The sequence below is a fragment of the Rhopalosiphum padi genome, chromosome 3 (genome assembly GCF_020882245.1).
Source record: "Rhopalosiphum padi isolate XX-2018 chromosome 3, ASM2088224v1, whole genome shotgun sequence".
NCBI classification, from domain to species: Eukaryota; Metazoa; Arthropoda; class Insecta; order Hemiptera; family Aphididae; genus Rhopalosiphum; species Rhopalosiphum padi.
In genome coordinates this window covers 10,435,740-10,453,227 of record NC_083599.1, presented here as the reverse complement: position 1 = coordinate 10,453,227, position 17,488 = coordinate 10,435,740, and the positions used below count along the sequence as shown (strand labels likewise).

General features: G+C 26.5%; 1 protein-coding gene across 3 annotated transcripts; it reads left to right on the top strand.

Moving 5' to 3' along the window:
- Positions 1–13: 13 nt before the first annotated feature.
- Positions 14–16,985, top strand: LOC132924269 (DNA-directed RNA polymerase II subunit RPB11-like). 3 transcript variants are annotated; one of them, XM_060988471.1, is made up of 8 exons: positions 14–416; positions 9,288–9,473; positions 9,550–9,629; positions 9,735–9,776; positions 14,931–15,100; positions 15,165–15,254; positions 15,347–15,524; positions 16,865–16,985. In XM_060988471.1, the coding sequence occupies exons 5-8, from the start codon at positions 15,048–15,050 to the stop codon at positions 16,901–16,903; spliced, it is 360 nt and encodes a 119-aa protein (XP_060844454.1). In that variant the 5' UTR covers positions 14–416; positions 9,288–9,473; positions 9,550–9,629; positions 9,735–9,776; positions 14,931–15,047; the 3' UTR covers positions 16,904–16,985. The 3 variants fall into 3 exon arrangements, with proteins under 3 accessions (XP_060844454.1, XP_060844452.1, XP_060844453.1); XM_060988469.1 differs by having other exon boundaries at positions 9,550–9,776; positions 14,931–15,254; XM_060988470.1 differs by lacking the exons at positions 14–416; positions 9,288–9,473; positions 9,550–9,629; positions 9,735–9,776 and having other exon boundaries at positions 11,581–15,254.
- Positions 16,986–17,488: the final 503 nt, after the last annotated feature.

Here is a 17,488-nt window from a genome sequence, read left to right as displayed (position 1 = left end):
TATTGTTATTGTGTTATTAAATGCGCGGCCGTGTTCACGTAGGCACCTCTCTGCCTATATACACGAATGTGATATTATTATAATAACTGTATTCGGCGCGTGTGTGCGATGCGTCCGTGCGATGGCCACGACGTCGTATCGTCCAATGCGCGTGTTTCTCCGTGTCGCCACTGCGGCGGCGGTCACTACTACACGACTATATATATATATATATAATATTATATACGTATATGATACACACTCGTCCGTAGGTTTATAACGTTTATTTGCGTGTGCGTGTGTGTGCGTACGATGTGCTTCTGCCTAGCCCAACAGAATGTGTGCCGGCCAGTGGTGTCTCCGCCACTGCAGCAGCGCAGGCCGGCGGCGGATACAACAATATAATAATTGTTCCGCGCGCGCACGCTTCCTCTTAGGTATATAATATATTATTATTATATGATGTGTATATTTTTTGTTTAATATACTTCTGTGAGTATGCTACTTGTGTGCGCGCGAGTGCGTGCGTCTATACATAACTATATATATATATATATATATATGACAGGGGGAGTGTATATACGCTGCCTACGACCGACTACGTCATTACATGATCCGGATTCCTTCGAATCACGACTCGTACACGAGCTGTATACGTATATATGCGCGCAATCGAGTACATGTTATATTATACACGATATTATTATCTTCTTCGTTTCTCGCTTTACACGCTGCAGGTCTAGAATTATAATTAATATTTATAGGTAGGCACTGGGTATACGTTGTTTTTTTTTATTTTTTAAACAACCAGTTTCTGTCCCACCCCCACTGCACGTGATCTTATATACCCACTCGGAGAGCGCGCGTATATTATACGCTCCTTATTAATTGTAGTACCCGATAAAATATCCCGTGTTGTGTGTACGCGCACGCGTGTAACGTCCAAAACCTAGTTTACCGGGCACACGATTTTGGTGTAGCCCAATAGTCAAATAAACCTAATTATGCTTCAAATCCGGTTTTACGGTTTGTCGTCGTCGGCAATGGGTCAAGCTTTGCATATCACACAGCTATAAGTACCGTACAACGTAGAGTAGAGTAGGAGCGATGTATCTATCCGAATGTCAACTGCAGTTATGTAGTTCGGTAGAATACTATATTACCTGCAAATGACAACTGAAAATGATTAATTGCGACGAATTTGGCGGTTTCAGAAGTTTATTGTTGACCGGCGAAAGGTCTATATTTTATTAAGTACGTCTGTTTAAAAAAAATATATGTTTTCTAATTTGTATAGTCTGATAATTCTTCACGTTTAAAAATTTTTTTTCCTATCATTTTAATGTCCAATTTTTAAAATTTTTATGTTTTGTTTTTAAATATTTGATTTTTTTTTCTTTTATACCTTTTAGCATCATTCTTAAGTCTTATGATTTTCGGACTTTCGGACATTGTACTTTTTTATTCACAATATTTTCAGTTATATTTCACGAATTATATAGGCGGACTGTAGATATAGTTAGGTCTATTTGGATTTTAGAGTCCACTCTTATTTTCCGATTTCTTTTTTCGCACTTTAATTATAGCTGGGTTTACTATATGTATAGTCCTTCTTCAAAAACAATAACTAATTATTTTTATAATTTGTTGTTGTACTATAAATATGCCATGTTGCATTACAAATATCTCTTAATTAATCTAGCTAATAATATAATCGTTTTGCATTTTTGCTTTCGTAAATGGTAATTGGTATCTGTTGGTAAGCAAAATATACCCGATTATAAGAATACTATAAGAATAGTAAGTGTTTAAAAAAATGAACATTATTACATTATACATAATACTGTATATATTATATGTATGTTGTATGTAGTAGTGTGTACCTTTAAAGACATTATGCGGTACTGCGGTAGTGGATAGTGGTAGACTATATTTATTTTTTAGTACAAGTACCATATATTTAGTATACTCGTACACCATGCGGATAAGAAATGAGTTTTAGATGAAATGTTTAAACTTAGAAAATAAATACATTAAGGTTTATATTTTAGTACCTTTATACCTAATGTTCATACCGTGTTAATTATAAGTTTTTTTTATAAAATATTATATACACTACACACTACACAGCATACATGATATATTATTATGAAATATAGGTATTAATATGCAAACATAAATAGGTATTAAATAATAAATCATTCTTTATTCAGTATCTACTAATAGTTAGGTATAAATATATTATACTATTATATAATATAAGCTGAAGCTTATTTTAAATTAAAACTTACGTAGCAAATGCTTTATGTTCTCAAACATTAATAATATGTTTAAATTAAAAAAAAAAAACGACTAAAATACTTTAAATTTAAATAATTTTGTTTACCATGGAATTTTATTGGTGTAAATACCAATTAGAAAATACAATTACTAAAATATTATGAAATTTAGTGTATTATGACATTAACTAAAAATAAAAGCAAGAGGTAGGTAACAGGTAATCCCTTTGCTGTATAGTAGGTGTTGGGTGTACATCGTCATTAATGTATGTGTTTGTAATTTGAATTCAATGATAAATCATTGCATACCTACGAAAAACGATCTGGACGGAAATATATGTGTATTTAAATACAATATTATAGGTAATGCCTGTCTGTATAAATAACCAAGTATATTTTATGATTTATTTATATTACTTTTAAAATAATAATTAGTGACATAGTAGTTTGAATTAATATTTGCCAAAATCATTATATATTTTGTTTTGAATATTTAATTTTGATTAAGAGAACCTTATATGGAACCTCGTTTTAAATTTTAAGACCTTAGGTATTAAATTTAAAAATGTATTAACTACAAAATAAATTCCAAATTTTTGATTTTTATGAATTTTGTGAAAATGTTAAATTTCAAAATAATTTAATGAAAAATATTGTAACTATGTATACCCAATATTTTTAAATTGGTATGCGAACACCTTACAATGAACCAAGTAATAGATTTTTAAGTTTTTTTTCCAAATCAACAATTGTATAATACACAAATTTTAAGGTAACTAAAAAAAAATTATAAATTTAAAATAGACATCTATAATCTTTAAGCAGTACAAAAAATATGAGATGAAATTTCAAATCAGTACAGATCTGTACATTTTTGTATGTTCCGACTATTTTATAAAGGAAAAAGTAGTAAGTACATACTATGAATTTTACTTTTGAACCCTAGTGCCATATGTGATACCACTCATTACCACTGGCCTATCAGAAACCATCTATAATTTTACTATTCTAAAAGGTAATGACAGAAAAAACAACAAATTTTGCATGCATGGTATTAATTTTAAATATTCACTTAATAGTTAATCCAAAATCTGAATATTTTTAAATTAAATTTTTTTATTTTTTATTTTAGAACATGATTATTTAATTAGTTTATTCTACATCTCTGAATTTTTTTAAAAAAAGCATAATAATAGACATATTAATTTTTTATGAACATGTGTAAAATTGAAGACTTAGGAGCAGAGTTAAATGCGTATGACGCATGACGTAACCAATATACAGCCATCAACAAAAATAATTTCTACGCCATCTCATTATTTTACTTGCCTCAACACAAACTTATTTATATAATATTTGTAAATATTAATACTATAGTATAGTAAACTCTTCTGATTTGAATATTAAATTTAAATTTTTTACTCAAACGAGTTGTAGTTGAAATAAAAAACACCCATAAAACGATTACTTATAAAGTTGGATTTACCGAGTAGCAGTTTAATTCTTAAGAGGACGTTATACCCGCATGTGTTGTCTCTGTCTTACTAATGTAGATCATAACAAATTTTCGTTCAGCAGAACACATTTTGTGATGTTAGTTTTAATATTAGAGTCAATTTACTTATTACAAATTTAAAGGTAAGAATATTGTCTAGGGCATCTCATAGGCTTTTATTGATATCTTAATTTTTAGGTGAGTTATGGTTATGAAAATATTAAAACTTTAAAATGCTCGTGACTCACTTAAAAATTAAAATACCAATAAAAGCCTATGAGATGCCCTAGACAACATTAAAAATTTGCTATGGTCTACATTAGTAAGACAGAGACAACACATGCAGGTATAACGTCCTCTTAAAGTTAGATGTCACTGTTTTGGTTAAACATTTATAATGGATGATTTCCCTATAATGTGACCAGCTACCTAATCAGTAATGACTATTCAGTAGACATTATTCACTATAACTACTTATCTTTTGAAATGAGCTTCATACATATGCCTATATATGGGTAATATAACAGATTTATCAACGATAAAATAAATTCTTGCTTAAAAATTTCTCCTTCGTTTCTTTATTGTAGAATTCGTGATGATTTTAATGAAAACTATTGCAAAATTTGAAAAATTTTTAAATATCAAATATAACAAGTACTAATCTACTATGTATATTTCAATAAATAAAGTCAATAAATGACTATTATGATTAGCAATTGCCACATTATATGTTCCGACAATAAGAAATCCAATGCAATGTAAAATAATATAATTATTTATATGATATAAAATCAATTATGAACAGTATATGAAATCCATAAACGGACCTTATTCAAAATAATTGGTGCCTATAAATAAAATATATTATATACAACTATTATGAAATATATTGTCAAAATAACATTTACACTCTTAAAAGTTCTTTCACAGGACAACCTTCTTCATCATACCATTTCACCATTATGTTAACATAATCCATTATCATATTTATTGTATATATTATGCTATTATATATTATACTGTTTACTAATATAGTGTGGTAGTACAAAACGCAATAATTTAATCATTTAATGTAAATACTAAATATTAATAAAAAATTTATCTATGAGAAAAACCAGCCCTTGAATCATGACTACTTTCTTTTAATCATAATATAAGTACATAATACAATTACTTAATTACAGATTAAATGATTATTTATTTGTTAAAAGCTATGCTTAAGTTAGAGATAAAAAGTAATTATTATATACTCGTACAGAGTGTCTCGTGATGATTTACCCATTGCAATATCTTCTAAAATAATAGAGATATCACAACTTTGTTTGTTATGAGTAGGGTTGGGATTTGTATGTAATGTTTTTACATATTTTGTCATAAATACATATTATAAAATTATTTAAAATTTCTGCTTTTTTTTAACATGTTTCGTAAATTTTGACAATTTCGGTGGTTTAGTAGTATCATACATATATACTTCGATAATAGTACTCGTAAAAATTGTAAGTGTATAATGCATATGGGAAATGAGTAGTTATATGAAACATGAAAGTATTAGTTAAATATTAACTTGATTATAGTGAACAAATCTTATTTGTTTCTGTTCAATAATTATACATTAATGATCTTAAATTATATACTTTATATTCAACAATTACAAACAAAATATATTTACGAATTTTGAACGGTGTCAGTACTTGCGTTCGCATGGTTGTGAAAATATCTTTGTATTTTATATTTTTTAAATTAAATTGATTAAAATTTAAAAAAATAATTATATTTTATTCAAAAATTATTTAGAATTTAATTTTAATTTTATACATTAATATAATTTTAAATTTTTCTTGTTAAATATTTTTTATTTTATACTACATCTTTTGGCCATTTTAATTACATATATATGTACATATTTTTGGTTTTTTATTACATATTAATACCAGCCCTAGTTATGAGACTCGCAGGGACAAGGACTACAAGTATTTAATATTTTGATTTAATTTAATGTTTTGGTAAAAAAGTTAAAAAATATTTTTTTATTTAATTATTTAAAAAAAAATCAAAGATTGGCCAAATTTTGACATTTTGACATTATATTTTCATTAATTTCATGATTTTTAATATTTTTTCTAGTTTTGAGAAAAATTGTGAATTATTTAATATCATAAGTGTCAGTTTTATCAATTATCAAATATTATGTGTCCCGTGGGCTTGTGCCCGTTAATAGAACAAAAATTTCTCAAAACTAAAAGAATATTAAATATCACAGTGCTAATGAAAATGTTGAAACATCGAAATTTTTAGAAAAATAAACTCTACAAATCTGGCCATCTTCGATTTTTTTTTAATATAATTAAATACAATTTTTTACCAAAACATTAAAATATGAAATATTTGTAGTCCTTGTCCCCGCGAGTCTAATAATTATGACATCTTCATTATTTGGGTGCAACACGATTGCGAACGAATGTCGCTTATCATAGAATTTGTTTTTTTAGCCGAAAAACGAACGATTGCGAACGTTTTTATAGGCTACGTTGCCATGTTTATAATTTCTGAATATGTTTTATTTCATTCGAGAATCTATGTGGAGGTCGGAGGAGCTATCGTTTTAATGGACCCCCAATTTGTTTTTGGGATATAGCTTTAAGTTTTTATGCACAAACGAAACACAAACGTTGAAAGTGGGGAGGGGCTATTGAAATGGACCTGAATCAAGCTGATTTTCCATTAAATTAATATAGATAATTATGTTAGTATATATTCTACACCATACCTACCTATTTAATCGCCCGGCGTAATAGCAGAAACCTCTTAAACTATTTGATTATTTTAAAAATTATTATTAATTTTATAATTGACTTACACTAAATATGGCAACACCGCACGATTAAAGGCAGGTAAAAAGTTCGTAATCGTTCCATTTGCAATCGTATATCACTCACATTTATTTCAAGAGATGTAGTAATGAGTTCGCGGAAACATCCTGTATAGTATACTATATTATATAACATTATATTATTCTATTTAAAGTTGTTGGAATTGTATTTTATAATTAAATAATTTCCATAGCAAAAAACTAAATCATTGACAAATCTACCTTAAAATAAATAACAAAAATAAATACAAGGTCAGACATAAAAATATGAATTATTATAATAATTATCGAAAGCAATGATAATATTTACATTTAAAATACGGTTTTGACTGTTCAGTGTAATTATAAATTCATTATTCATGTGAATTGTAATATGTATATTTATCTGTATTGACGAATTGTTTTAATAGTATTGTAAGTTATGATATAATTTTTTTAACATTTTACAGTAATTAATTGTAAGTTTACCTCCGAAATTAGACAGTATGGGGAGAAGAACATCACATACATAACACACGTGAATAGGATTATGATAAAAATATATAATTTAAAATATTTTATTTATTTGTTTATTAAACGCCAAACGGTAAAATTAATAATTTTTAATTATATATTTTTTTTAATTTTTTTAAGGTTTTACTATATAAAAATATTTATAAGACAAGATTATTAAAATAGCAACAATATTTTAAAACTATATATATATATATTTTTTATTTAATAGATAAATTAGATAAAATTAGTAGGATGGCCTAAGAATTAAATATTATTTGCAGCTCGGAGCAAACTTTGTAGAGTATGGTTGTGCCTATAAAAACTTCTTTATGTAGGTGCATAGTATTGGGATCGGTAAAGGCTGCTAAAGGAACTAGGGGGAACTCTAAAGGGCAATAGCAGCAAGGAGTCTAAAGAACAAATTAGAATTTAGTGTAAGAAATCTAAATCTGCTTAATCGCAATGAGAAGCGAGCATAATAGGAATATTTAGAGCTTGTCTTATGACGTTGAATAATCATGAGGTTTGTGATAAATATTCATTACGAAGGCAATGCAATTTAAAAATTTATTTTGAACGCGTTCTAGTCGTATCCGGTGCTTAGGATAAGTACGGTTGCCACACTAGGTATTCAAAAAGAGAACGAACAAGGGTGTAATATAAAGTACAAAGGAATCTAACAGATTTAAATAATTTAGTGTTACGTATAATGAATCCAAGAACTTTGAGTGATTTATTTATCATCGTACTATGTAAGGAATGAGAACTAAAACAAGATTAGTTGAGTATTTAAAACCAAGATCTGTGATGTAGGAAACGCGTTCTAGTTCTGTATGTTTATTAAGTATGAGGTTAAGATGGGAGATGAGAATCTGGTTTGTCAATCAAGCCCCGTGCACATTTGATGTGCCTACTTTTGGCGCGTAATAGACAAATGTCTTGGTATCATATTGTTTATATGTTTATTTCCAAACACTCGTTATCAAAATCTAACAATGTGGAAAAACTTAGATATTTTATCCAACTATCACAGAAAGATAAATTCCAAAAATCTTTAAAAATATTATCATATTTTATCATATTATCATATCGCATTTGATAATTTTCCAAAGAACATTAAAATTAAATAGGTTTGTAAATAAATTACGGTTTTAATCATTTATGATAGCATAAGATAGAAGTTGAACTATCAGAATCTACCATTCTCGCGGAAATTGATTTAATACAGATAAAATAAATCGTACATGCAATTGATGTACATTGCAATGTGCAAGGGGACCGAAAGGATAGGCCCAAATAAGATATTTTATCGTTAAATGTCACCAGTAATTTAATAAATATTTAATTATTTTCTTTTTAATAGTTGTAACATTTTTTAGGCTAATTAATTAAACTTTAAAATTTAGTACAAGATCCAAAATAAGTTAATTTTATAATAAATATTATAATAATTTATTAATATTATTATATGTATAAAACTTTCATGTATATTATACTATATTTTAATATACAACTGGAATTTAAAAAATTTTTAGACTAATATTTTACTATTAATATTACAAACTACAAACCTATTACTCGTAATATCATACTTTAATATTAATTTATGAAATAATATAATAATTATTATATTATTATATTATAATAAATTCAAAATTTTTAACAAAGAATAATATTCCTATCGTAACATATACTAAAATAAATTACCAGAATAGTAACATTTATATATAAATAATTATATGTATTCAGTTAGTAGTATATAGGCTGACAGATCATCTTCGATCAGAATTGTTATTTTTATTTATGATTCATCATTGAATTCGATTTTACCACATTCATTATAGTGACCTACTCAATGACAAAATACACTCAACACCTACTGTGTTCAGTAGAGTGGTTATATAGATACTGTTCGCTTTTTATATTTTAAAATTTCACCATATATAAATAATTATAATAAATGTACCTAATAACAAATTGTTCAATTCCCTACGATTAATATTTTGTTGAACATAAACATAAAAACTATAAGCGTAAAAAGAAAAAATATTTTCTTATAATATTAAATTTTCTTTTATTTATAGTTCAAAAATTACTATTAAGATATACTATATTTTATTAGCTTTATATAATAATAATAAAAAAAAAATCGTTTCCTTGTATGCAGGTAAACGCAGTTCGCATCATAAGTCTGTATCATGATGTTCAATATGTTTTCGTTTACTTCAATAAATAATCATTTTTTTGAATCTTCGACGGCAGTGATAGTGACACAGGTCATACGCTCTGTGAACGACACTGGCGTGACAGGTATATTGGTGAATAACCGGGCCACTAGAGAGCGTTAATAAAGGTAGCTACAAGAAAATTGTTTTTTTTTTTTATTTTTAGTTTCAGTTTTATAATAAATTGTGTATGTATAATTATAGTTCACAGTAACTGTCTATCGGGGAGATGATTTATAAACCAGATTTATCTGTAAACGATTGAAATCAAACAAATTCATAAGGTCTGTAGTAGTTGGATATATATAGGGGTAATACTCAATAATAGTTTTTTTTTTATTCGAATTTTTAATGTTCACTATGATAGCTCAACAATTCTACCTTTGTAGATTTTAAGTGTGAACGTCGATTGCTTCGTTGGTCCATTAAAGGTAAGTGGGTCGCACAAAATAAATAATAATACAAATATTGCCTGATAAGTATGACCAAGTAGGTGCCATGCCTGTCCTTAGACAAATATTTACCTATCCACTTGAATTATTTGTTTTTTTATAAATTATTATTTTTGAGTGCCTGCTAATATAAGTGTACCTACTTCCCTTTTATTCTGCATTTGTGTTTATATTCATTTCTCTCTCTCTCTCTCTATATATATATATATATATATATACCTATATATAATAGTATAATACACAGTATCGTATATGAATACATCAGCCACCGTGACCGTGCATTTATTGTGCATAATTTTTTATTTTTTTGTTAGAAGTGACTGAAGTCTTCTTTTCGACAACAAAATTGGATATGTACCTAATAAAAAAATTTTGATGGTAGATACGTGCAATTTTTGTTATTACCTTTAATATTATTTTCTTTGCACAATAAAAAATTCAAATCAATTAAAATCATTTTAAGCTATTTATATCACGAACATTGAACATATTATATATTATATATTATAAATATATTATTATATTAATAATAATTATTTATCTAAGATGTATGTTCCCGACATTATAAATTCTTTGGTATTTTTTTGGTATTGTCTTATAAGCTAAAAATATTAGATATAAATATGAAAATATAAAAATTAATAACATAATAAACCTAGGTGCTTGATGTTTTTGACATAACCTAAGGTATTACTATAATAGAAATAGAAATTATTAAACTACAAATTTTAACACACCCTAATAGACCGTCCACATATCGTCACTGCTCAGAATCATTTTTTGTAAGCAATGAGAGATTGTTGAATTTAAATCTAACACATCAATATCCGTAACCCATTCAACGACGAGATTCATTAGAAACTTTTTATATAGCAAAGCGTCAGAGCTACTTCCTTCGACTTAAATTCTATCATAGATTAAAAATTATAAAATACTTTTACGTCTATACATTACTTTTTGAGGAGACAACTGCATACTCATACCCCATCAGCTGATGTTGCCTATAAACGGAACTGTGAAGGGATAAACCTATTTATAGCCTTATAGGTACCTAAGTATTAACATTTTTTAATATTTGTTTTAGAAATAATACTATCTTAAGAATTAAGATATAAAATTTCATTAATTAAAATAGTTTTTATATAATTTTTTTTATAATATATTTAATTTATTAAAATCAATAATAAGTTTTTTAACGATCGTTCAAATTGTCCAGTTATATAAATTATATACTTTTTAAAAAGTAACATTTATACTGTAAATGTCGATCATAATAACTTTAAAATCATTATACATTAACAATAATAAATGAGTATATCAGTATATGACCATTGACCAATATATCAATCTTAAAATAAATAATATAATTTATACTGTTAATTGACCGAGTATTTTTATAATACTATCTATAGTATAATTACTAATTATATTGAATTACTTAGTACAATAAGTATGCAAAGGATTAGCCAAATAATGTAATTATTAAATTATCAATAATTAACTTCATTGTATTTATTATTTATTTTGATTAAATACATGAGTAAATGTTGAACATTATAATTTATAAGATACTATAATGTTATAATGTCAGAGAAAATAAATTGTATTTTATAGTAGATTATAGATTATATATTATAATAAATTAATGTATTCATAAAATGTATAAGTTCTGAAAAAGAAATATCATTTTTTATAATTTAGTCGAAAGGTTATTTTTGCGGTAACCAGTGGTATCCCACACATTTCATAAAGATACTTACCTATTTAATAAAGTGTAAAAACCTATAAAATGCATATTATATTAGTTATCATTAATGCCACACACAACTCGGTTTCATAAAAAGTTAATCTCGCACGGAATTCAGTAATTGTTGTGATTTTTAATCTTTATTTGCCGCATAAAATTCGAATGCGAAGATTCATTAATTCTAATCTGTAGCGTTATAACGATCGCCCGTACACTGATTAGTAAATATGAAGTAAACACTAAGTAAATACAACTATCGTATTTGTTGGCTGTTGTTTTTTTATTCTTAATGTGTTATTTATTACATAATTTGTATACCTAAATTTTATTTTCTTGTTACAATAGTTAATAATTTTGAGACATTAGCAACTAGGCACTGAAAATGAATAAAACTCAGCATAGATAATTTAGCATACCTAATTGTAAATAAGCCTCTGCCAATAGGTGTAAAAAACAGACAGTTTATCATTGTTGCTTGATAGCTCTTTCAATTTGACTGAATCTATTAAATTTTAAAATATTAGATGGTGCAAACGTACGTACTTAAATTCGTTGTTCCGCGACTAAAAAATATGTTTGGAAAGCAATTTAAAATTCAGCATAAATGAAATATTCTTAGTGTCATTGACTCCACTGGTCATTTCTCTAATTATATTACATATAAAACAAATAACCCAGTATTTAAAACTCCAGTAGCACCAGAACATCGCGATCTGATTCTGGTTTAACATTTACGAATACATCAGAAATTTGAAAATATATTATTGGATCAGGTCGAACAGTTTCTCTAAATTTAAAGAAGAAAATGTTACACAACTGCTAATAAAACATTCAACATACCTATTACGATTTGTCAATATTCATTTGCTACTCTCAAAATACAGTTAACACTTATTAAAAAAAATTGTGGTAGAAAAATGTGGCTAAAGAAAAAATACTTTTAAATATTAATTCATCTGGAATCGAGGTATTTAGGTTCCTCTTCACTTTTATCAAAGCTGATAAAAAGTTACGAAGTAACTAAGTATTTATTAGCAAAAGCAAGAGCAAAGTTTTTATTAATGTAAGTTGTTATGCAATTTTCAAACACTTGAATTTGGTGACCTTAAGACAGTATCGGTATCTTCTTAATAAATAAATCAACAGCTTAAGGTCTGAAAATACCTACGTCTTTGCGTAATGAACTAATTTCTCTAAAAAATAGAACTATTCATAATTTAAAACCAAAGTTCTCTTAAAAGTTATATACACATACTTCATTAAGGTATTCGAATAATGTGGTTTTTATCAGCATCCAGACAATTATGCATACTTTTCAATATCAGCTTTTATTTGTCAAGTAGACAAAATATTGGGTTAAAAATACCACTTTACCTTCATCTAATATTTCTTGAGATACAATCTTTTGTTTTTTGGCAAATAATGAACTTAATCGTTTTACTTCGTGCAAAATTACTAGTGTTAGTTAATGATTTACAGATATATTTATAAATTTTCAATTTAGTCTTTATTTTATGAAATTGGGGGTGGCCTTAGATTAGTTGGTTAGATGAACTGATAGACTGCTTGAAACTGTATGTATCGAATTATATTTGCAGGAAAATGATATGTACCTTTTGAAATTGATTGTAAGCAAATCAGATTTTTGAAAAAAACATCCAAACCACGGAGATGAAAAATGAATAAATGTACGAGGAAAAATTATTTTTCCACATTGCAACAGAGTTTGACTTTTAATAAAGTTGAAATCTCTCAAGATATGAAATCTATTTTTGAAGACCCAATCATAATTTGTTATCTAGATCTAAAAATATTTAAATAATTAAAACATTGATAAATAATCATTGATTTAAAATTCATTCAACTCCATAACACCATCAGAATTCATTTTTACCTAAGAAGAAAGTCTGATTAAGTTATCTTGTGACAATAGTTTTAAAGCGGTAATTAGCAGAATTATCTGGTAAATACTACCAGAATAGAATAGACCAATCATTTTGTCTCCAATAAGTTATTGGCAATAATAGAAAAAAATCATTTTTTTAATTGATATGGCTCAACGTATTTTAATTTCGTTTTTGACTTCTTATTTACATAAAACTAAGTTTTCCGAAGTCACTGACAAAATGCAAGTATCGAACAAAAAACAATGTGGGAAATGATTTATAAGTGGTTGTTGATAATTTTATTCTGAAATTTAAACATTTATAGTGATTAACAGACTCATCCCATTCATTTAATGTCTTTCACAAATCAATTTATAACTATGTTATAAATCTTGAGAATTAAATTAAAATATATATTATTATAATAAAACAAATATTTACATAAAAATAATAGCTAATGGTAAAAGCTAATGGGTGATGTTTGTCAGTTTCAATAAACTATTAAAGTTATAGAAGAATTTAAGGTTGAGTATTACAGACATCAACTAAACAACTGAAAACAGAAAAAAATTCTCGGGTGATAATTAGTGAATTAAATCTTGATATAGTGACATTAAAAGCTAATCATCCAAACTTCAATTATTTAGCATATCTGTACATAATGTAATAATAATTCAAAATGAAACAAAAATTAAGTCCAACAATAAGGGTAGTGTTTAGACTGGTGAGGCTACTAATATTCTTCATGTATTTGGACTATTTGAAGTCACAATCACACAATAAGACATTTATGATTTTAAAAATGTATGTTGATACCCTGACTTTTACAGAATTTTTCAATTTTCAAAAATAGTTTCAAAATTAAACTTTTACGCTCTCATATTATCCTTTGAGGGAAGTACATCTACAATATGAACTTCCTAATCCTGACAACCATAATTTAATGTATTGTATTTTAGAAACAAACTGTCTAGTTTCTATAAATTATACAATATTAACCTATTCTAATTAAAATATTCAACTTGTGACAATTTATAATAAGCACGGACAAAAAAAAAATGGAGTAATTTTTTTAATAAATAATTAAATTAGTACACATAACAAAATGCGACAGCTGTGGTGAGCTTGTTTCTATATTATATCAATATTGTACAAAATGTAATCTAATGCTTTAATTCGTGTAGAATTTTTCATATTTATATTGAAACAATCTCAATCCGCATTGGGATACGCTTATAAGAAAATTCCACGGTGAGTCACCATGTTACACTTTATACTACGTCAGAACGTTGGACGTATCATTGTGTATTGATCAGTTCATATTTCACAATACCGTTTCACGCGGAATCTCACCCTACCCACGACCCGCAACCCTGCCTGCGACCACCCAATGACTATCTCCCTAAATTTAGGGACGTTGCAATGGGGGCGCCACATACGAGAATCAATTATTTGTACGCTGTTTATGCTTATACACCAACCTATGAAATCATTCAACAGATATATTTGTATTATACGTCGGAGAGCACCCAAGAATCGCTTGTATTATTAAGATTTTCAGCACTAAGACAGTCACACTCAAATTAAATTTAAGCTCTTCAAAAATAAACAGTAAAAATGAACTCACCGCCAACGTTTGAATCATTTTTATTGTATGACGGGGAAAAAAAGTGAGTTTGCTAGAATTATTATTTATCTATATAGCCATCATAATCATATTAATTTTTATTTTAGAATTGTCAAGGAATTGGATACAAAAGTCATGAATGCAGCAATATTCACTATAAACAAAGAAGATCACACATTGGGAAACATGATCAGAAAGTAAGTGATAGTAATAACGACTGAAATTGATAATTTACCATTGTTATCGAATTGACAAATTAATGATAATATACTTTTATTTTATTGACTAGTCAACTGCTTAAAGACCCCAGAGTACTATTTGCCGGATATAAACAACCACATCCTTTGGAACATAAATTTGAACTTCGTGTACAAACAAAAAGTTCTGAATATACACCACAAGACGCTTTAACCAATTCTGTAACTGATCTTTTGGCCGAACTTTCATTGTTTGAAGAACGTTTCAAGGTAATAAATTGTTGGTATAGTTTTACAATTAATTTTAAATTCTATAAATATATTTTTAATTTAAACACAATTGGTGAACACTCTATAGGGTAATTTTTTGAACGTGAATCACATTCTACATCTCAGTCGATTATTGTGTTTGTTTAACCCTAAAATTTTAGTTAGAAATAAATGGGCACAATTTTTGTAATGGTGATTTTTTTCAGTTCAATTTTCTATTTCTATATATCTACTAGTGTATTTTAAAAAGATCGTTTTAATTTACATTCTGTAGAGTGGGAGGGTATAATTTTAAAACTGGGAAGTGCTCAGCATACCCCAACTCTTCCTAATACTTATTTTATGGTTCACAAATACTTTATATTTGAAGAATTTTTAATATAACAATTTCCATCAAATTATACAATTTACATTTTAAATTGATATGGTATTTCTAAATTAAGTACTTATTTTATTAAAAAATAATTTAGTGAACTTGTGAATTATATTTTAATTGTTTTAAAAACTCTTGAGTAAATTATCAAACTGCAACGAAGTCTGAAATATAAATAAATAAATAAAATTATTTCTACAACTAATTTAATATTATTTTAGATATGAAAAAAATGCATTATAATAATGTTCTTGAGGCACTTCTGTGGCCATAAGTTACGCACATAAAAAGTATAATTAAGTTCTTATCAAAGTATCATCAATAAGATTCGGGAATTTATTACACTTAAATGTTGATAAAAGTATGCGCAATTTAAAATAACAAACGATGATCTAAGTTCAAAATACACGTTTAATATCTTTAATTAGTAATTATGAAAAAAAATGTAAGATAAAATAAAATTTGAAGATTTATAAATTTATAATTATTAAAAATGAAAAGTATATTTATTATTAATCATGAAAATGCAACCGTACAAACCTACAACATGACAAATTTGCATTTAGTAGAACCAATTGTGTGTTGTTAGCTTTAACATTAAATTGATAAGCACATTATTAAAGTTATAGGTAAGAATATTATCTATGCTTAAACCTACGATTGTAGACTTTTTTTTAGATATTTTAATTTTTAAGTAATCTCTAGCTTAAATTTATAAGCATTTTAACTTGTTATATTTACAATAATATGTAAAAATATGAAAAACCCATCGTTGTACTTATTTTGTCATTTCACAAAATAAATGTATATCTTATCTTTATTATTCTATAGCTACCTAGACCTTATATAAACATGCATAATGTAAGAAACATAAACCCTAGTCATGAAAAATATAAATTGTTATTACATATTTCTGTTCACAATATTATGTGTATCTAAAAATTATTAATGTTTTTTTTTGTTTTAGGATGCTTTAAAACAGAAAAAAAACGAAAGTTTAGATTGAAGATCAATATTGATGTTTATAATTACTATTAAAAATATTTGTACTTAATACCTACTTATTAAACTATCAATTGCTGACTGGAGCTGTTTGTCATTGAATCATTTCTAGTTTTTTATTTTCATCAAATGTCTAATTTATACAACTAATACTAAAATGGATCTACCTGGATATAATATATCGATGTAAAATCAATGTAAATTGCAGATTTTTAGGAATTTAAAATAAATAAATACATGGTATAACATACATATACGAAATTCTATTTTATACACTACCTAAGTAGTAGGAACTAGGGATCACTATTCACTATTTTTAGTTTAAATTCGCGAACTTTTAATAATTATTATTTTATCAAAAAATTCAAACAGTTGCAGTTCGCTTGGAACGTGTACTTCTAATATTACTTCTTTTGATATTTCGGAAATTCGAAATGTTAAGCCAGCTTAATTCTTCCAAGATATGTCAACACTTGTAAAATTAAAAAAATTCAATAAATTGTAAAAATATTGCGTTAAGTACCAACACTACCAAACTTACGGTACCGAAATTAGTAACCTACATAAATAATAAAATATATGTAATGTA

Excerpts from the sequence above, each read along its gene's own strand:
- LOC132924269 (XM_060988469.1), top strand. The coding sequence starts at position 15,085 with ATGACGGGGAAAAAAAGTGAGTTTGCTAGAATTATTATTTATCTATAT. Across the intron at positions 15,255-15,346 it reads TTGGGAAACATGATCAGAAA|TCAACTGCTTAAAGACCCCA; the intron begins GTAAGTGATAGT and ends TTTATTGACTAG. Across the intron at positions 15,525-16,864 it reads TGTTTGAAGAACGTTTCAAG|GATGCTTTAAAACAGAAAAA; the intron begins GTAATAAATTGT and ends TTTTTGTTTTAG.